The 23,479-nt window shown below is 23.7% G+C and overlaps 1 protein-coding gene across 4 annotated transcripts in view; it reads right to left on the reverse strand.

Annotated features, from left to right (window-relative positions):
• LOC113549890 (probable multidrug resistance-associated protein lethal(2)03659) overlaps positions 1-23,479 on the reverse strand; it is a 37,969-nt gene that overhangs the window by 833 nt on the left and 13,657 nt on the right. Inside the window, exons 2-24 of one of the 4 annotated variants that reach the window (XM_026951398.1) lie at positions 20,386-20,469; positions 19,267-19,377; positions 19,067-19,201; positions 8,401-8,611; positions 6,326-6,548; positions 6,034-6,190; positions 5,801-5,939; positions 5,606-5,716; positions 5,238-5,519; positions 5,009-5,173; positions 4,821-4,942; positions 2,853-2,950; positions 2,709-2,794; positions 2,203-2,594; positions 1,834-2,144; positions 1,688-1,767; positions 1,470-1,620; positions 1,243-1,349; positions 1,057-1,180; positions 806-976; positions 601-728; positions 293-538; positions 10-182 (exon numbers count right to left, since the gene is read on the reverse strand). In XM_026951398.1, coding sequence (XP_026807199.1) covers positions 10-182; positions 293-538; positions 601-728; positions 806-976; positions 1,057-1,180; positions 1,243-1,349; positions 1,470-1,620; positions 1,688-1,767; positions 1,834-2,144; positions 2,203-2,594; positions 2,709-2,794; positions 2,853-2,950; positions 4,821-4,942; positions 5,009-5,173; positions 5,238-5,519; positions 5,606-5,716; positions 5,801-5,939; positions 6,034-6,190; positions 6,326-6,548; positions 8,401-8,611; positions 19,067-19,201; positions 19,267-19,377; positions 20,386-20,462 — 3,800 coding nt within the window. In that variant the 5' untranslated portion in view covers positions 20,463-20,469. Of the gene's footprint in view, positions 1-9; positions 183-292; positions 539-600; positions 729-805; positions 977-1,056; positions 1,181-1,242; positions 1,350-1,469; positions 1,621-1,687; positions 1,768-1,833; positions 2,145-2,202; positions 2,595-2,708; positions 2,795-2,852; positions 2,951-4,820; positions 4,943-5,008; positions 5,174-5,237; positions 5,520-5,605; positions 5,717-5,800; positions 5,940-6,033; positions 6,191-6,325; positions 6,549-8,400; positions 8,612-11,075; positions 11,287-14,928; positions 15,134-19,066; positions 19,202-19,266; positions 19,378-20,385; positions 20,470-23,479 lie in introns of those variants that run through there. The other 3 variants (XM_026951399.1, XM_026951400.1, XM_026951401.1) reach the window with 3 other exon arrangements.

A 23,479-nucleotide genomic window follows, 5' to 3' on the forward strand; every position in this document is an offset into this window, starting at 1 on the left:
ATTTATTACTGTGGATCAACATTGGCAGTGGCTTCGTCCAACACCAGGATTTTATTGTTTCGCACTATAGCTCTAGCTAAGCAGACTAATTGTCTTTGACCAACACTGAAATTAGAACCACCTTCAGACATTTTTGAGTTCAGGCCACCAGGTAAATCTTCAACTGCATCCTTAAGTTCAACCTTAAACAATAGTATAATAATTAATTTGAGAATTGTAACTATTATTCAAGCATAAGCATCACTAATTGCATTAGTATTAAAATAAAAAAAAAATACATATTAATCATTACTTCGTCTAAAGCATTCCAAAGAGCATGATCTGGGTATTCATCAAAAGGATCTAAATTTTTTCGCATTGTTCCTGAAAACAAAACCGGTTCCTGAGGAATGATGGAAAGTTTGGATCTAAGTTCATGTAGTCCCAAATCATTAATGTCTAAATCATCAACAAAAATTGAACCTTCATTCACAGCTAATCTAAACAATGCTCCTATCAAGGACGACTTTCCAGCACCAGTCCTACCAACAATTCCGATCTAAATATAATATTGGTCATTAATAACTGTTTTAAAAAGTATGATTTAGTACTACAAATTACTTTTTCCATTGATTCAATTTTAATATTGAGATCTTTCAAAACATGTGGTGAATCTAGGCTATAACGTAAATAAAAGTTTTTAAACATAATTTGTCCTTTCTGAGGCCACTCCTTTGATGGTTTTTTCTCTAGAAACAATTATTTACAAAACATCATACTCAGTGTCATTTGATTTACGTTTGGTTAACAATTTTATTAAAATTACCCGGGGGTGATTCAAGAGCAGCTTCCTGTGGGGCATTGGTATATTCTAATACTCTTTCAACTGATGTCATTTGGTTTTCCAACTCTGCTGATTGTCTCATTCCCCATTGGAACATGCCAGTCAATCCAATTGCTTGAGTAATAGCCAGACCCACATTTCCTCCAAATGTATCTAAAATTAAATTAAATAAATAGCATTTACAACATATAAACCAAATGTATTATTTTAAGATTATTTTTTTTAAAACTTACTGCTGCCTATAACTAAGAAGCTGAATGTTACTACGCTTATATAGATAAGGCAGACCATATCCAACCAAAAACCAAATGCTCTACTTGAAGATATAAATAAATACCATGCTGAAGAATGTAAATCCTAAAATTGTTGAAATAATAAACATTTAAATATAAAAAAAAACTATAGCTATTTTTACTAACTTGGTGGTTATCAAATTCTTTAGATAAAATTTGTTCTGCTTCAAATGCTCTAATTGTTGTTAAACCTTGTAAAGATGCATTTAAATGTGCAAATACAGGACTTCGTGCTATTTTTTATGACAAAAAAAAAAATAAAATCAATTTTAAAACATTACATTATTTCAAAATATCAAAAATAGGTGTTTAATTAATTTAAATTAAGTTATTTAATACTCCTGTGTGCTTACTAACTCCTTCCAATCGTTTGACACTTCGAGAAGTCGACAAATAGAAAACTCGAATTTTGTAAAAGACTATTCCAACTATAAATGTTGGTATCATAAGATAAACATTAACTAGACCAACAACGATAATGATTCCCAACAGTGTTAATCCAATCTATAATAATCATAAATCAATAGGATTTTGTTTCATACATTTTTGATTAAGTAAATATTAATATTACTTGTATACAATCCATTAAAGCCACAGGTAACATTTCGTCAATTGCACCCATATCTTTTGAAAATCGGTTGAGAATTCGTCCTAATAAAACAAAATAAATAGATTATGTATAACTTATTAATATGCAATAATATACACAATTTTTACCAGATGAATTTGTGTTGAAAAAATACATTGTGGCTCTGGTTATAGCATTAAACATTTTGTTGTGCAGATTCATAGACGCTCTCATACAAACTGACACAAATGTAGCAGACCTAACTAGGGTGGCTAATATCATAGAAAATGTTAAGACAGCAAAAACTATGACACAAGTTTGCCGTGAAATTGTCCACCATAATAATTTATTAGATATAACACTAGTTGTTGATGTAGTTGTACTATTATTATCATTGGATGTCAATAAATCATCATTTACACTACTTGTATTACGAAAAACAAGTTCTTCTAAATTAACCCTAAAAATAAAATTTGATATATAATAAAATAAATACCAAGGTAATAATAGCACAGTACCAATATGTTATCCAATAATCTCCACCAGATGCTAAAACTTGGGTAAAAACACACATGAACAATAAAAATGATATTTTACAAACATTTCCACCAGCAGAAAAATATGATGAGTATACAGTAAGTGAAATATTTCCAGATGAACGAGTTTCAGCTACTTCAATTGGTTCTTCCTGAGTTCCAAGTTTGCTCTCGTCAATAGACGAAGCAACACTTTGAATAGAAACTTGTCTTGATAAAATAGTTCGGGGACTTAATGTATGTGTACTTGCATATTTAGAACTAGATTCATTATCTGATACAACAGTTGTATCTACTAAAGATCCAAGCAATTTTGTAAAGTCTAAACCAGAAGCTTGAAGTTCCTGATATGAACCTTCAGCTAATATATTTGCCTAAAAAAATATACATAGACTCATTAATCATTATTTATTTAATTATTTATCATTCATAACTTATATAATACGAAAATGTATAAATCATATAATTCTATATTCAATAATACTTACATTTTCCATTAAAACAATTTGATCAACTTTAGTTAAATATTGTAACTGATGAGTAATCAGAATACAAGTCTTTTCTTTCAGATAACCTAAAAATTGAATTGTTGACAATTATTTGTGATAACTTTAGTTTGTACTCAAAATTACCTTTAATACATATCTCAAATAAATGCTTGCCAACATGAGTATCCACAGCAGATAAAGGATCATCCAATAAGTAAATATCTGCTGGTTTATAAATAGCTCTGTAACAAAGAAGTATAAAATTTTGAATTATCTAAAATAAAAAAATAACAATTTAATTGTAATATGGTGTAAGGATTATATTTATAGCTGATAAAGTTTCTTATTCAACTTGTAGAAGATAAGAAAATTACTTCAATATTTGTATATTACTCACTAACTACTACATTTAATAGGATAAAACATTAGAAACATAGCCAACAGTGACATATAATAACTTTTAATTTAATAATATATTTATTTTAATCAAATAAAAATGTAGATAAAATAAGGTTACCGCTCTGCTGTACAGTAGGTGTCGAGTGGGTCACTATAAATTAATATGTTAAATTAGAATACATTGATACATAATTATGCACAAAAAACAATATTGAGCGGTGATGATCTGTCAGCCTATATCACTAGGAATATTTTATAATGTTTTTTGATAATGCAATTAAAAAAACTTATTTTTCATTTAATAGTATAGTAGACTAATTTAATTAAACCATACTATGTTATTGTTAATAACTTTTAAGTCAATAATATCTTCCAAAAAACGGTTTGAATAAGTTTAAGATATACTTAGATAATATCTTAATTTTTTTTAAATGTCATTATGTAAAATAAAATTCATAATACACGTAAAAGTTTTGAATCTCCGTGAATAATGTTTTTAAATTATAATATTTTAATATAATCAATATACATCATTGAAATATATCATTTAGTCAAAATTTGAACATCAAAAGTCTATAAAAAATAATTGTGTTTAATATTATTTAGAAATTTTAGTTCCAATTTGAACTAAATGAGGAATATTGTATTTAACTTTCAAACCTTAAATTTTTTACTGAAAAACACTTCTAGTTTGTAAATTGTTGTGGTTTTGTAAAAATTTTAACTTAAAATGTATATAATACTTAAACAAAATTTGGCATACATATGTATTTTTATATTTATACAGATATAAAGATAACTTGATCTTGTATTCAGTTTTCAAGCAACAAATTTTAAATCGTAATTTATAGAAAATACTGTAAAAAAAATTGAAAATTTCTCATGCCTATAAATAACTCAATAGAATCAAAAATAAAATTTGTTTTCGAATTACAACAAAATAAAAAAAAAAGTTTGAAGAGAAATAGTTATTTTACGGGCGAATAAGCAATGTAGAAAAAATTTAAACTTCAAACGATCATAAAAAATTCATTTGACTTCAGCAGAAATTTTGTTTTTTTTTTTTATAAAGGCACAAAACTTAAAAAAAAATTTTTTATTCAATTTTCAAATCTTAGGCATTATTATACATTTGTTATGAATTTTTAACCAGCACAAAATAATTTGCTAATTTTAACGACTGAAGAAATTCTATCTTCAAATGCTTATAAAATTTTTTTATAGATTTACGCTAACTTTTATTAAAATTTCTAATGATAACAAAATTATGAGAAACCTTTAAATAGCTCAAAAAAATTCAAAATATTTTAAAAATTATACGATGTATAGAAAATAATTTAAACATGGTGAAAATAAATTTCTACAATTATTCATGTTTAAATAAACTATAATAAAATAAGTAAATTAGTTTGGTCAAAAACTGCTTTAGCGTAAAAATTCAAGTTTTTATTTACTTTTTTTTTGTTTTTACCCATCATTAAGAAAGCAACTGAGAATTTTTTACTCTGAAGTATTTACTAACTAGTTTTTTTTTCACTAGAACCCCCCTCCCCAAGTTGAAAATCAAAACATTTTTACTATCCCAACAGGTGATAATAGAAAAAAAAACACATTATTGTAAAATCAATACAATTATCGCTCCGCTCAGAATCTAAAACTACTGTTAATAATTATTATAAACTTGCTTTGCTGCAAGCTATTAACTGAACTTACCTAGCTAAATTAATTCTTGCTCTTTGTCCACCACTTAGTGAAACTCCTCTTTCTCCTACAATTGTTCTATCACCATAAGGAAATTGCTCAAAATCTGTTTTCAAAGCACATACTTTTATAACCTAGTTTACAAACAAATAAGTATACAAATTATTATTATGGATCAGAACATTTTGTTGATTAGTTACTTTTCTATAACGTTCTTTGTCCATAGGCAAACCAAATAAAATATTTTGTTGAACTGATCCGGCAAATAACCACGGTTCTTGCGATGCATACGATACTACACCACGCACTGAAATATTTCCTTCGGAAAGAGGTAATTCTCGTAAAATTGCATGTAATAATGAACTCTGTAATATATATTATAATATTATAACCGGATTTCTAATAATTCATAGTTCTCGTAAATTTTACTTTTCCGGCTCCTACAGGACCAATGACTGCGACTAATCTACCAGGTTTTACGGTTAGATTGATATTTTCTAAAGAATTTTCAGTTTGAGCATCTGTCCACTTAGCTGTAGCATTAGAAACAACTATTCCTAAATTGGCTGATTGTTCAGGGTTAGTTTGGTCGTTCAGTGGGGATGTATCGTTGTCATTAATAATGATTGGTTTTCTAACACCATTAGAAGCTTTGTCAGCTTTTGAACGATTTGCCACTTGATTATTTTTTTCTTCATACAATAGAAAATTCTAAAAAAAAAATACATACATAATTTAAAATATATTTATTGAGTATAAATTAATTATTATTAAAATAAATATGAAATTATTCATACTTGAAGGCGTTTTATAGATATTAACATCTCGGCTATTTGTCCAATACCTTGAGGGAAAAATACTGTCATCGTTGTTCGCAATATATTGTAGTACGAAGTTATGACAAAAACCTAAAAACATGAAAATGTAATTTAAATGTTGTATTATTTTAATACCAGTAAAACAACTATTATTTTAATTGCATCAATTTATACTTTTTGGGCGGTGATAAAATTTCCAAGCAGCACGTACGACAAAATACTGAAGAACAATGCAATTCTAGTGTGAAATACTATGAATGATAACAAAACTCCTCTTATGTAAGAGGATCCCTTAATTTGTTGAATTTCTTTCCTAACATTACGAAATATAAATTATAAATAATTTTAAACAAGTTGTATTTATTTTTACCAAATTACAGCCTATTAAGTTTAATATATCAACGTACTTTCTAGCATATTGTACAAGGTAGGCAAAAGGTTTTTCCCAAGTATACATTTTAATTACTTGTATGCCCGAAATGATTTCATTCATCAAACGAACTCTTTCGTCAGTCCGGATAGCCGTCTTCAGTCGAAGTTCCGAAGTTTTTTTACCCAACCAGCCTAAAAGTTGAACATTTGTTTATTTTATTAAATATCAAACCCAATAATAGGTAACCTATGGAGGTGCACGCTATTATATTAGGTACATTTATATATTATTGCGGTATTCGGCTTTTTAAATATTATTTTACAAACCTTGTAAAGGAATAAACATAAGTAACGCGCCTACTCCAAATATTGACGACACGCCTACTTCTTGCCACAAAAAATATGTAACCACGATAGTTTCTAGTGGACCGATCCATAGATAGTGCAGAAATATAACTGCTATATCGAATCGATTTACATCATTTGATAATAAATTTACAACTTGACCGACCGTGGTTTCACCAAGAGCAGTTTTACTTAGCCGTAATGCCTATACATAATAAATGTCTTATTTTTTTTTTTTATATATACTTGTTCACAATATTTATATTGCTAAATTAACTAATATATCATAATTCAATACATAATAATATTTAAAATAAAATCTAATAACAATATTAATATTTCTTTTAGCACTATATACATGTGTATATATATACAATACAATATTATAAAACACAAACCATGCAAAAAAATCAAATATTTTATTTTCTACGTTAAAATATTATTAAAGCTCAAACAACATGCACAAATAATTTACAGTTTATTTACACACAATTTAATATATACACATTATTATTGTAATAACTTTTTGATAATGTTGGTAGGTTACAGCCTACAGGTAAGTGTATATTATAATGTACGTAGATATGTGAAAAAATGTTTAATTATATCTATCCAAAATCTTGGAAGAGCAATTTTTGAAACCAAAAATATGAAAATAATAAAGAAAATTATATTCAAGTATAATTTTGTCCTAAATATAGAAATTAAAATTTACCTACTTGACTAAATAAAGACATAATATATTGTGTATAGTCCATGCGCTTCACAAGTAGATTTACAAATACTTAAAAAAAAGACATTAGATAAGTTATTATTTTGTAAGATATAAAACAAATATCACACAAACCAAATTTGCATAAGGTATACAAGAAATGTACTCACATATTGTTTCATAAAAAGTACATTCACTATGAAATAAAATAATAAATAATAATAAATATGAGTGATCCAAATATATCTTTATTTTTTAATTCATTTAAGTTGTTACATGAAGAAAATATTTAGTAATAATAATTAAAATATAATGAATCAGATTTGCAAATAAATATTCAATTAAAACAAACAAAATTATTTTTTGTAGAAAAAACACAGGAAAAATATTTCATTTCGGTAGAATCATAGAATAGATAAAATGTAATCTATTTTGTAGTAAAATGAAACAATTACATAAATTTAACGGGTAAAAATATGTAATATACTAAAATGTATGCATCAAAAATCATGTATTCATTACTTTGATTTTATCATTAGTCAGAATTTTAAAATAATAGACCAATATAAGATTTGTAATAATAACGAAATTATAAAAAGTTCTTACTACCTACACAGTTAATTACAAGATTATATATTATTTTGATTCTACATAAAAAATGTCACTGTTTTTACACAATAGGTATAGAACATTTTTATTTTAAGTTCCTAAATTGATTAACCAAATTTACCAATAGAAAATCAAAAAACAGTAAGATACAATTAAAAACCTAATAAAAAATTATAAACGATAAAATTAATCAGCTAAGAAATAAATAACATCAATTAGAAAATTATTATTATAACGATTAGATCTATAAAAATGGATCTAATAATAAATAGTTTTAACAGTGAGATTATTTATTTTCATTCACATTATCGCGTGTTAAGACTTAATATGTTATCTTAATTTTATTTATTAATTAGGTATTACAAAACAAATTGTTCAAGTGTAATAGCATCGACAAAAATAACCTATATAATACGTAGGACGTAGGTAATAGGTATACTATATAACATTTCCTGTATAGTTTATTCATATCAATCTATATTGTTTGTATATTTGGCTAATTAGATAAAGATAACAAACAAGAGATTACTCGTCACAATAATAAATATAATAGTATATCGTTGTTTCATACATGTTTGAATAATAATAGTAATAACACGTTAACTATAAAAAAAGTATAATTAATTTTGAGTAAGTAATCAGAAATAGAACAAGATGTGTTCTTTTCAAAGCTTTCAAAGAACTCACATAATCAAATAAAAAAAAACTTGTCAACTTTTGTTGAGAAGTTATGTACCTTATAAAATATTGATGAACAGCAGGCAACACGCATCTTCATCCCGCAATGTATGATTTCTAATTGTGTTGAATGATACAAGACCAGTGTAGCAAACATGCTTAACACCAAACCAAATGCATAATAATATGCATGTCTCAAGTCGGTATGTCTGGACTCATCAGGGTCGAAATATGCTAACAGTCCGCCAATGAGCAGAGGCTGAGACATTCTACATAGGTACACACACACACACACATATATATAGGTACATATAAATAAAATATAAAACACATTGCTCATTCTGTTGTAAATTAAAATATTAATACAAAAATACATAATCCTATTATGTTCTATACAAATAATAAATAGGCAGAATAATATTTTCAATCGTGGACCTGAATAATAAATTGTATACAAACAATAATATCCTAAACGTCTAGATTTAAACAATATACAATTCTTCTTTTTTTACTTACCATAGACCAAAATTAAAAAAATATATAAAACATTAAACTAAACCCACCCACATCGATAAATTATCTAGACTATAAATTGCATAGAATAAATCAAAAAAATGTTGTTATGTGTTTGTTAATCAAATAATGAATATTAACCAGCATATCTATCAAATTTCAAACAGTTGCTTGGTCACATACTAATGTAGGCATTGAACCGACCAAGCATCTTGTGACAATTAACGTCCTACGCCAGTCGCCAGAAATACATAAGCGGTTTAGACAAAACATTAAAAAAAGAGTTTTCACCCCAAATTTAGTACAATGGCACAAAAAGTTGTATTCGTCCTCTAGCTAAACTTTCCAAGTTTACTTAGTTAGAATAAATTCATGTTATATTTTAAAATTTAAAATAATTATCAAGGAAACTAAGTCCAAAGGAAGAAGAGTGATCACCATTCACCACCATCAACCCCTCTCAAAACCGTTACTGCAAAATTACACAAATTAAAATCCTTGTCAAGTATACAAAATAAAATGATGTGAAGGCAATTTTAAAATTTATTAGAAGCGTAAGAAGTAACCATACAAGAATTTGATAAATTAAATGGACATGATATTTAATAACATGTTTATAATTTAGATTATAAGTTATTTATTATTATCACATTAGTACTCATAAAAAGCTAACTAAATTTTAAACTTAAAAAAAAACTATTTTTGTTATTTAATATATTATTTTTCTAATTTGTAGATTTTAGCTTTTTTATGGAATTATAATAATGTAAAAGTATTATAAGCAAATAATGTTTATTTTAGGTTTTATATCTAACTAATAATTTATATAATTAAGTATAGTTGCCAATACATTACAATATACATACATACAAATATTAATAAAACCATATGATGTCATGGTAAATGTTAAATATATATTTCAACATTAAAAATTGATAAATTAATAAAACCCCAAATATTATTTATTTATTAAAATATAATATTTTAACTAACTAATAATCTAAATATTTAAAATCTACTATATTTTAGATGTGAATATAATAATCTATACAACTTGATAGATATTTAATGCATTGCCTATTTTAGTATTTTTTTTTTTATTTTTTTTTAATGTAAAATCTAAATATCTAACTAAACATAAAATTATTTTTTACACATGTTAAAAAAGCACAAAACACACAAAAATATTAAAAGAAACAAAATTCAATGCAATAGCAATAAAAAAAAAATAGCAATTTAGTAAGTTGACCAAGTTGACTAGCAAAAGATAACATTACAAAAGCTTATTTTATTGAACTAATAGTAGCCTATTAAGGAAATATTGATCTAGATAGTCCCGCTTAGAAACAAAATGTTAAATTATTGCAATAATTGTAATTTGAAATATTGCTCATAGAATATGTTATAATATTTATTGTCTTTTGCAACCAGTATGCATATGCAGTAATTTAAATGATTATGTCAGTACATCAATATCAAAATAAAAATTATAGTTATTTCTGACCAAACATAATATACATTTAATATTTATTGAAGAACAATAACAATAAAATTATATACAAAGTATAAATAAGAATAAAGTGCAAATTTGGATTGATTGAAATACAGTTTACAAAATGTTTATAAAATGTTAATAATTTTATAATCTAAACTGAAATTTATTTAAATTTAAACAACACTTAAGTGTTATATTGTAATTTTATTGAATTAACTAATCAAATAAATAGTTTACCATAATTTATAATTGTTCATTATAAAGAATTTATACTACTATATTTAATTTCAATAATATCAGCATAAATATAACATTAATAATTGATTGTATTAGAAATGCGGATATGGATAGGTTTAATAATAATACTATCTTAAGCACGTAAATCTCTATAACAAATAAATAAGTAAAAATATGTATTGAAGAATTATTAATTATGCTAGTATATAACAAGAAATAACTTTAATTTATGAACTTGAAAAAGGGTATTTATCAAAAATAGGAATAAAATTACAGTCAACATTTATATTAAAAAGTTGTTTTCAGTTATTGGAACCAACTATAGTGTACAAAACAAATGTAGAATAACTTTATTTTCTTAAAACATTTAATTCATACTCAAAATTAGATAAAAATGCTATCTTTTGTTTGCCAGGAAAATGCATTAAGCAATCACACTTGTGTTGAGTTAATTAAATATTCTTATTGAGAAAGGACCGCAAAGGTACCTTATTATAAATGAGAAAACACGTTGACACGCGCATCTTCATGCCCATATGCGTGGTGAGCATATCGTAGGCGGTGAAACCAAAAGTCTTGAACGCAACTGCTCCCAACAAGCAAATACCATAAAATATCCCAAGATGAGAAGACTGATCTGATGGAATGTCTGGTTCAAATTGTGCGATTATACGACCCAAGAAGATCGGCTGGCATACACTATATAAGTCATATCAAACACAAAAAATATTCTCTAATAATCAACACGGTTAATTAAAAAAATATATCTGAATTGTCATGTCTCATATATATTTGTTATGTTCTTCTAAAATATAACAGAAAACCAATTTCTTCATCAAATTCTAACTTCTAACTATTATTAATAAGAAAAAAAAACTAAAATACACTAAATAAAATGTAATATTTTATACAGCTGTAATATTAATTATTAATTTAATTTTAAGAGATATTATGAAATATTTAAATAATCAGTATACTCTAAACTTTTGTAGTTTTTGTCCCTTCTGTTCATAATCAAATTTCATAAATATAATAAATTTAAATCAGCTATTTTATTTTTATGAAATGTAGATAAAATCATATTTTCAGTTTATAAATATGTATGTATATTAATTAATACACGTACAATACACAACACAAATTATTAGTAATAATAAAACAACAAACTATTAAAAATTTATTTAAATATCTAAACTAAGCACAGAATGAAAAATTAATATGATTTTATAAACAATAAGAATTAATTCAAATTATAGGAAATTATTTTATGTTATTAATGCTATTCAATTTTATAATTATAATATTATGATAATTATATAAAATTATGAGTAAAATTAATTTGGGTGTGCATGCAGTACTTTACTATACCTTGATTTTCTATTAGATTAAAACAGTATAATCTATCAATAATTGTATAGTATTTAAAGTATATAGAAATTGAAATCTTCACTTATGCACTTTTATATCTAAAAGTAAAAGTTAGTAATAACTAATTACTTGTTTATTTTAACCTATCTGTTGTAAAATATTAACTATTAAGTATAACCAGTGGCATTATAAAGAAAAGGGAGATACAAAAGAGGTCTTAGGCATCAAACTATAAACTGTAGACTATAATTTTAAATGCAGCATACAGAATAAAGTAGCCTATTATTTTACAATCGACAAATAAATTTTGAGCTAAAATTATTAATTTTATGTTATACAAGTAGGTTTGTTATTGTTATTACAGTTCATAATTTTGACAAAGTATCTTTTTGTTGTAAACTAAGTACAAGTATTGGAAGTATCAATTATCTAACAGAAAAATTTGTTCAAATTAATTTTATGTACTTTTATTAAATAAAGAATTGGCTTGGCCAGCCTGTAACTAACAGTGATTAAGTGATTATAACTTACATCGCTATGGCCTATAGGCCAATTAATTTTCCCAAAAATTTTTGTAGATATAACACACAAATAATCTGCACTTGTGCACACACATATGAAGGACTCTTATCTAATTTTTAAATTTAAATCAGGCTAATGTTAAAATGTTTAGGATTGGAAGATACGACTGGATCTTACCAAAAGAAAAAAGTTTAAATTACAAATATTTGTTATAGATATTATATTTTATAATAAGGATAGTAGTTTATAAATAGACTTCTATTGCATAAATATCCTATAAAATAGCCAATGTGAATGAGACATACAAAATAATGACAGTTCAATAAAACTGGTATAGACTCATGATAGAAACTAAAGAAATTAACTGTAGTAAAAAGTAAAAATATTTATCATTTAAAATACAAATACCTTTTAATTAAGTATTTTAAAAAAAAACATAAGAAAATGTAGTCTTTAAAAAATTTAGGAAAGTGAATACTCACTAAAAGTTGGAACAAAAAGGAGTATAATTATATCAAATGAATATCAAAGTTAAAAGCAATACTCATTGCAAAGAGATTATTTTGAACAAACTTCAATGTATAAGTTATTATTTATATTATTTTTCACCATAAAATACTCATACAAATAAACTGTGAATAAAATTTTTTAATATATTTTAAATATACTTAGGGTGCAATTTCAAGTCTAAAATGATTGTGAATTGTATAAGACAAAATAAAATATTTAAATAATGATCAAGTATAATAATCAATGATAAATTCAAAATTCAAAGCATCTGAATAAGATGTTTATGTATAATATGTATAAAAGTGAAACCTTATCCATTACCTCTGAGTAGAATGCTAAAGGTAATTGTTTCATGTTCTTGTAATGCCACGGTATAAAATGTTTTTGTTCAACTAAATATATAGAAATAATTTAATAAAACTAATTAAATCATATGGACATTGAAAAGTATACATAAACAATTTATTAATTTTTGTCAATAACTATTATTATAGTTAAAATGAATGTATAAGTAAATCCCCCCTATATTCGAGAAGATATATCTATAGTCTATAGAACTTTATATTTACCTGTTTAAAAACTTGAATAAAAACACTTAAAATGTCTAACTTTAATTTTTGTCAATCAAACTACTTAAAATAATTTCCTGTTATAAAATAATAATTTATGTGGATTTTTTTGTTATACACATAAGCCCAATGACATAATTTTTTCTAATAAGTATAGATTAAAATTGTAGAACACAAAACTATTACAAAAAATGCAGTTTAGATCTGATGAATACATGTATATACTATATATGCCTATATAAAACATTATACAAAAGACAGACTTCCTATGTTAGAGACAATTAAAAACTTAATTTCTTCAAATCAAATATTTTTTTTAGCATTTTTTTATTTGTATTTATAGAAACTAAAATTTATACTACAATTACAATATATTTTTAACTATTTTTTAAAAAAATACAAATAATTAAATATTTTTACATATTATAAATAGATTTATATCAAGTATTTAATTATAAAATATTATCATTCAAATTAAATTTATCATTTAATTTTTCTATTAATTTAAAACAAAATTATCAAATAAGAAAATAATTATACAAAAATAAAGTTAAGTTAAATTTAGGTATTTCATGAAGTATATAATTATTGTAGTTTATACATAATAATTATAATAATAAAAAAGTATTAAGAGCTAAGAGGGCAACCTAACCATCCTTGGGTTAAATTTTATGTTCTCTAGCATACAGTTTCATCATATTAATATTTTGTAACTTGTATAATCGTTTACTAAATGATGATATATATTTATAATTTATTTATCTACAACTGAAAATAGAGTAAAAAATAATCATTACAAATAACTGATGAATTATATCATGCTTAAAAACATAAGCTACCATTAATTTTTATTTATGAATATCATATTATATTAACACATACTAATATATCAAATAAAATTAATTTAATTTTAAGTATAAAATTCAATTATAGAAGTGATATTAGTATGTTATAAATTAAAATAACTTATACAAACACATATTGGTACCAATACAATAATGCAAATAATAGATTTACTATATTCAACTTTGTTCTATGTACAGCTACTTTTCTAATATGAAACAAAACTAAATTTGTGCATGAAATAAATAAAAATTCATACAAGCTATTTAAATTAGATTGTTAACAATGCATAGTAAAGAGAAGATAGAAAATAGCGAACACAATAAGCAAATATCACAACATCAACTACAATGTTATGTAATTTAAGAGGTATAATGTATTATATATGTATAAAAAAAATCATCAGAAACTACATTGACAAAGAATTTAAGAGTTCACCAAATCAAAGACCAATCTTCAATTTTTTTTAATTCTATCAAATATCATTATATTTTTAATTTTGACAAATTTTTTTATAGGTTGTGTGTACCTTTGAGTAGATAATAGTGGTCACAGCAACACGTATTTTAAAACCAATTTCAACTTGACCAAGCATATATTGGTGCATTCCAATTGTGCACAACAATGTAGATAACAGCAATGCAATTGCAGCCACAGTTGCTGTGTATAAGTCAGTAGTAGATGGTGAATCAAAATGACCAATCAGGTAACCAATAGATATGGGTTGAATCATCCTGAACAACCAATACAAGGATATGTGTTGATGAATAACAAAAATGTCTGTTAACCAGTATTAAGAAATCTAAGAAACATGAGTTCTTTAAAAATTAGAGTAAAATGATTAAAACAAAAAATAAGTATCTAAAATGTAGTACCAATTGTATAACAACTAATAACTTTTTAACAATACATTTTGCTAAATAACTTGATAGTTAGTATATTACTGTATTATTATAACACTTCAATCAGAAGGACCTAATATTATGATATAATACTTTATAATAAAATAAAGCATAGTTTATTATAACTAAGTTATGATCAAATGTAGTACAAATAATTTCAAGTATGTAACTCAATTTTAATAATGCTTAAAGTGTATAATAAAATTTCAGAATCAATTTAAATTAAAAAGCTGATTATATGATTTAACTTTCATTCAATAAGTAAACACAATTTAATAACGGAGATACTCCTACCTAATTATAAACATCTATAATATGTGATTATCAATTAAAAAAATATGTAAATAAATAATAATAATTTTAACAGTGCATCTAACCTTTAAAATATGTATTATAAGTATTTTGATTTTACAAATAAACATAATTTACTAGTAACTTTTACATTATTTATATATTGTATATTGTAGAGATAATGGCATAACAATGAATAAGCATAAAAAAAAACAATACACAAGCATTAACAACCTAATAAAATGATAATTGTAAAACAAGCATTAATGCATCAGTTATGATCTACAATTAATTATTCAATGATTTTGAGCCTGAAAATATTAATATCTGAAAAAAATAATACTAAAATCAATTTGTAATGTAGTAGGAACTATATTTACTTAACTATTTTATTATATAAATAATATATGTATTTATTGTAACTGTAATAAGTAACTTAAATACTTTTTTATGAAAAGCTATGAAAATAAGCTATTATATTTTAGAATTATAACATACATAAACTAATATTAAAATTGATATTGAACAGATAATATTTATATAATTTAATTTTTATTATAATAGAAAATATGAAAAAGATAAAATATATGTTAAGGACATCTGTTTATATTAAAATTTTAACACTAATGTGGAAATGAGAAATTATAATGACATATCTAAGTTCAAAATAAAAGTCATAATAAATTTGAAACGTTTTTACAATAACTTTATTTGTTGAGTCAATACATGAGATATAATATAGATGAATATAATACTAATAACTTAAACTCATTTATGTGAATAATATCAATCTATGATTTTTACAATACTTTCCATAACTTATACAACAAGCAATAATTCATTTAAATTCATAAATTTGTTTAGTAAACAAAATTATTTAGCTAATTTAATACTAGTTGCTCTTACTACTTGGGTGGAAGATTTCTAATGTACTTAATCATTGAGGAAATTGCTGTAATTAATGTTTAAAATTTTAATTCAATGATAATTTATTGTATATACCTAATAAAATAATTCTGTGTAAAGAAGCGTGGAATAGAATTTATCGCTTAAAACTAGTACTGTTGACTGATAAGTATAAGTATTATATTTAGATTATTTTTAAAAATTTCTTAATTCAGTTTTAGTTGTACCATTTTTAACAAGTCGTTAAAAACAAGAGTCCGGATTTGTATGCAAAAACATATTTTTAACGTACGAAATGTTTGCGTTTTATAACCTGTAAAATCTATCGAAAAGTTTGTTTTGCATATTTGTAGATAATTTTAACTTAGATATAATCAAGTTTTCAGTTGTTTTGGTAATATATAAATAAAAGATACCAGCCAGATTTAGAAATATCAGATATAATACTTGAGTTAGCAGTTGAGTCAGTTAAAATGGAACAAAATGTTATTTTAAATGTAGTAAAAAAGATACTAAAATAAAAAAAAAAAATGCTACTTCACCAAAAAAGTATGATTTCCGGGACACATTAAAATGGGTCCTATTATACTGGCCCAAATTCTATAATAGATCTCACTAATGCAACGTTATAATTTTATACTAGTTAATCCATAACTGTAAGTATTTTATTTTATTTTATTTTTACATTGTATTACTTTGTTTTCATTATTTTTTATGAACAATTGTTATTATTATCTAATTGGGCCTGGACCATTTAAAGTTTAGATAAATACAAAATATAAAATTGGATTTCAATCACAATTTATTGAAATTTGGAGGTATTAAGACAACAAAAATTAGTCACTTAAACCCAAATTTCTAAGTATATCAATCAATGAAACATGATCCTCAAAGAAAAGCATTTTTAGATCTATATAGACTTTGTCTACTTGATTAACACATGGAACATCTTGAATCATAAATGTATAGAACAAAATAAGATTAGTAGTGATCGATTTGTCTTTAAGAAGTCTATGTTATTCACTTACAAAAATAATCTAAAAAATATTAAATAACTTTTATTCAGTTGGTTTTTCTTATAGCTTATGTAACATACTCAATTTAAAAATTTTGTAGAATGGTTGAAAGACTTCCAAACAGGGGTTTTAATAGACAATTTCCATTTTAAGAGAAACTCACAAGTACTCAATGAAAATAAAAATAGATAATTAATAGGTTTAGTCAAAGCATAACAACAGCAGCTAAACAGTATTGGAGGTAACACATCAGTTCCTGGACAAATATCAAAACCTAGAGAAGTTAGTATCTCAAAGATTTTCTCTAGTATAATTTTTAAATTAGAATAGGTATACTACTAAATCAGAAATCCAATTAAGACAAAAAGCTGACTATCAGCTCAAGTGGTTTTTTATATAAAAGTGATGCAAAACACAAAACAGATAATCAATAGTTGCAGGACGTAATATTTAGCAAAGATTCACTTTTCTTGGTTCTATTTATATAACTCCAAAACAGCAAAGAACTGTGAATAAAATATTTTTCAATATTTGACAAGTTAATGGTATAACATATTTGAACCAATTTTTCACAATAAGCTTAAACATAGGAATAATATTTTCTATTTAACTTAAACTTTTGAATTTGGTGTGCATTATTTTTTTCTTTTTTTAACAATTCATGAAGTTTGCACATGAACACAACATTATAACAAATTTTAACAAGTATTTCTACAATTTAGAAAACAAAAATATAAATATTTCTATAATACTTATATTATTTTACGATATTCATTTTTAGCAATGAAATATTTTTCCAATCTATGGTATTTCTAATTTATATTTGTATAACAAAAGTGAATACTATTTAAATTTTCTTCTAAAATTACTAAAATTATGAATCACATAAAACAAAGTACTCTTAAAATTAAAAGTTATACATACAACTAAATAATTAATAATTAACCAGTTTTAAACTTATATTAATATATAAATAATATATATTTTTATATATATATTATTAATCGAGGAAATAATCAACATCAGATTCATTGTTTTTCTTTGACATAATAATTCAAAATAATAACCTTGAATTAAATTAAGATTGTTTAAGGTAACAAAAAGCTCATAAAACTTTATTTCATTTTTATTTTTATTCACATATGTGCAAATCAAATTTAACCTAATATAAACATTTCTAGATAATTTAAAACTTTGTCACGTTTAACTTATTTAAGGTCGACAAGTAGTCATTGCTAATACATATTCATTTCTAATTTAATAGAACATTAACATTTATACTAAAACATGAAAAGTTAGATTTATTTTATAACTATCAAGATAGTATATTTTATACCATACCTACTAAAATATTAACCTTTTAATAAATAATATTCTTGGTTAATAGTTTGGTTTAGTTTAAAAATTATTTATAAATATTTATTTTTAACCATCAATATAATTAACTTAACCTAAAACTAAAACTAAAAAATATATTTCAATTTTAAAAGAATCAAACAATTAAGCATCAAATAACCATTTAAAGTTTTCCTTGGAAATAAATAAATCTTACCTTAGTACAATTTCAACAATTGAAAGTAAAAATCCATATAACATTAACTTAGGTCCAAACATTTGAAGTAATGCTCTTAATAAACTAGGCTGTCGATTTGTCTGTTTTGCTTTAGCTAATTCTATTCTCCATTTCCTTAAAAGTAATACATATAAGTATGATTGATAAAGTTCATAAATTTGACTTTTTCATAAATTTACTTTTCTAACTCATTTCCTAATGTTGCTGAAGAATGATCATTTAGTGTTGTATACAAATCGTTTACTTCTAAATCTCTTTTTCGTCCAGTTTTGAACAGGTTTAAAGTCCACCTGAATAAAATTAATTAAAACAATTAATTAATACTAAGTAACTACCAAATACAATTCCACTATGAACTAAATTTCGATTACAATATTATTTAATTAGGTTAGAATTAAAAACAATATATTCAAGACACAACTACACAATTTTACAGTTTAGTATATAAATCATTGTTTTCTAGGCCAATACATCATATATATTACATATTTATATTTACATGAAAAAACATGCTTTAACTATTCTTTATGTTGAATTTGAAATCTTATTCCGTCTTGATGCACGGTAAAGATTATCTACATAATAAGAAAGAGACGAAGCGATTTTAAAATAATTAAAAGTTTAAGCAGCCTTTGCAGTAGTTAATTTATAATTACAAAAAATTACTAGTGTCAATATTATATTATTTTCAATTATTTACAAATACGTTGATTTGTCATTATTTTAAAATCTAAGAACTTGTTAGGTATTTTTGTATCTCACTTTCTTAATGAATAATAAACGTATGTAATTAAAACAAAAACAAATCATGAAGCGAGTTGATATCATTTAAACTTTTATTTTAATAAGAAAATAATAAATAAAAACATATTTTGCACGTGCTACATGCGTGTCTTATGTTTTAGTAAAATGTTATCAACGTATTTCCTGTTTCATACATTTTAAAATTAATACATCGCATTTATATGAAGTATTTTTAATTTAAAAAAGGAAGCAAGGTCCATTAAAAAAATAATTATTTATTGTTATCAAAACAATTTTGATTGTTGATACTAAAAATCAGTAAGTAAATTTACCAGAAGAACTTGAATGTACACATTTATTGTATTTATAAATTAACACTAAATTAAGCAGTACTGGTTGATAATATGATTTATTAAAAATAGTTATACTTAAGAATTAAGCTGAACATCACAGAAAATCACCAATCAGTTAATTTAGAGAGAATAAAACATTTCTTATATTTAATTCTTATTATTAAAACATTTCTTATGTTTAATTTATTTATAGTTAATTACCCAAATGTGAGGATTTCAAAAATGTTGGCTTTGGCTCTAGGATGAGAAGGCCGTTCTTCTTTAAAACCAGCGTCCATAATTTACCTAAAATAAAATAAAATTTAAATTATTATTTACAATACCAAGTATTTATATTTGTTTTTATCGTCAGTGACCTGTGCATAAGTACACATAATGTGTAGGCACTGTACAGTGTACATTGTAAATATATAATTTTCAAACATGAATTACGGCAATCGGCGATCGTAAAAACCGTTATGACTATATTCATGATATTATATTAAATATACTGTTCCCTGAGAATACAATTTTAACGTAGTATTAATAAATCAAATGATTGAAAAAACAACTTATTTAGGATGATAAATCATTTAATTTGAAAAATTATTCATAGCCACGTATTTATAAAAAATATTAAATAGTCAGGATTTAAACGAAACTTATAATTGTACACTTGATTACATTACATTTTAGATTTTGAGCGGGGGCAGAAAAAGTTTAGCGTTTAGCCAATAGCCACATTAATTTTATTAATTAATAATAACTAATAAGGGTTTTAAGTTAAAATTTCGTCGAATTTGGATATTTAAGCTTAAAATAACGATTATTTTGTTATTTTGTTGTAATACAAAAAAATTAATCCAAGAAACTTGAAATATTTTACTGTTCTTAAAATTATTATTTTCTATACATGACCTATTCAATGACCGGGTATACTCAAACCTACAGAGTACCTTTACAGTAGAGCAATGACTTCCATGGTTTTGTTATTTTGCTATTTAATATGACTTTCTCAATAACCACCGAACAAAATAATATGAAGTTTTAAAAAGTAGGTATAAAATGTATGTATTATAAATTTACCTAATAAAATAATAAAACCTGGAACTGTAACTTGTTGCTTGAATATCAATTTAACTTAATTTATTTCCAGTAATGTCCAATAAGTAAATTATATATAAAATATCCCGGATATAAAGTATTATTGGGTGCAAAAAAATTTAAATAAATCTGCGATATTTGATTTTTAAAAATCCATATTAAAATTGAATATTAAAAAAATAATAATAATTTAAAGGCAATATAATAAAATTTAAAAATTAGACAACAAATTATGAGATCTTCTAACTTAACGAACAATGAAGTATTTAACATTTGAACGAATTGTAAGACCAACCTTGAATACTAGAGTAATTAGAGAATACTATATATAAATATACTAACATATGTCATGCACAACAAAAGTAGACATTGAGCAAAACAATAATGAAAATGATCGTTCATTGGAACCATAGATATAATATGTCAAGGACGTATAAAATCATCACATAAAACCAGGTAAATTCAAACTATTTACATACCTATATAATACGTGTTCCAGTTATTTAGTAGGTGATATAAATTTAGTAAAAAACATATTATACGAACTTTAAAAATAACTTTTACAGATAAAAAATTTTATAACCTTCGATAACCTTATTGATTTTGTGCTTAACCAAAAATGTAAATATTGCAGGTATATATAAAAAATGAACACATATTATGGTATTATATAAGAAGGTGAAAGATGAATGATGAATCATATTCAAAGAGTACTTAACCAATAAACGTTTTTATGAATATAAGAGATTAAAACATAGAAGATGTTATTATTTTCCACCCTAGTTTCCATAGTTAAAGTTAATAAAAGTATATCATAAATCTTATATGCAGTTTTTAAAAAGTAAAAGAAAAAAATGTCAATCTTTCTAGTAAAATGGTCAATATTTATTAAAACAACTAATATTATCAAAATATAATAAAATATATTTTTTTTTTTTATAGTCTACAATTCCGTAAACTACAACCCGTATAAAATTTGAATAAATACCTATAAGTATTATATTTTATGGAACAAATCTCACAATTCAAAGGAGCGATAAATTATATCTTTTAAGTAAACGAAACCTATTATCTATAAAGCTATGATAAGCCAATTTAGGTACCTTAATTAAAACAAACATCACCTCAGTCAAAATTGGACCACCACATTGTTCAGATATGATTTATATAAGTTACATAAACTTTATTACAGTCAATAAATAAATACATTTATTATTTCACGATAACATTTATGTGTTACGCAATGTTCACATTTCGTATATCATAATATAAAATTAATCACAAAAATATTTTTTTTATTACTTAGCAAAATTCATAAATATAACTATATAAAAATTTTTTTGATTGACTTTTAAATTAATATTTTCGAACGATACCTAATTATATACATTTATATATATATATTTAATTATTTAAATATGTTATGGAATAATACTAATAAAATCATAATAAAATAACATTCAAAATAAAGTTCGGGATACAGATTGATTTTGGAGTATATGAATACTAATCCCATTTCGATCACTTCAAAGCAATATTACATGAAAACAACTTTTACCTAAGATAGGCTTACTAGATATTTTAAAATGTTAAAATCTCTTAGTATAATAATATTAAAAATTAATAAAAATCGTACAAATGTACAATGTATTATATAGAAAACCTTTTATCAAAGTAGTTTAAAATTATAATTATCTATACAATTCTAAAATAACTATTCTAAGTTTATAAATTAATTTCATAACAGCTATAGTTACTGGTTAGTAATTAGGGACAACAACTCCTGATATCATAAATATAATATAAATTCTTACTTATAAATGTATAAAACAGGCAATAGACATACACTTTATTTCATAATGTATGCTCAAAAAATTATATAATACTCTATTAAAATGCTATCTGTAACAAAGGTAGGTATGTAATTCTACAATATTAATTATTACGTGTATGAGTTATGAATATTCGTCATGAAATTGTGATAAAAATAATTTATTTATAGCTATAATGTGGGATTATTTTTTATAAAAGTTCAACCATATATAAACTGCCATAAATTACACTACATGAATCAATTTTAATTTTTTGTTGTATCTATTTCACAGAAAATTAAAACTATACAAATTATAAAATATACTCTAATATAAGTAATAAAGATATAATATCTAATTATTTATTACACGTATAATATATTATATTATTTGAACATTCA

This window comes from Rhopalosiphum maidis, chromosome 4 (genome assembly GCF_003676215.2).
Source record: "Rhopalosiphum maidis isolate BTI-1 chromosome 4, ASM367621v3, whole genome shotgun sequence".
NCBI classification, from domain to species: domain Eukaryota; kingdom Metazoa; phylum Arthropoda; class Insecta; order Hemiptera; family Aphididae; genus Rhopalosiphum; species Rhopalosiphum maidis.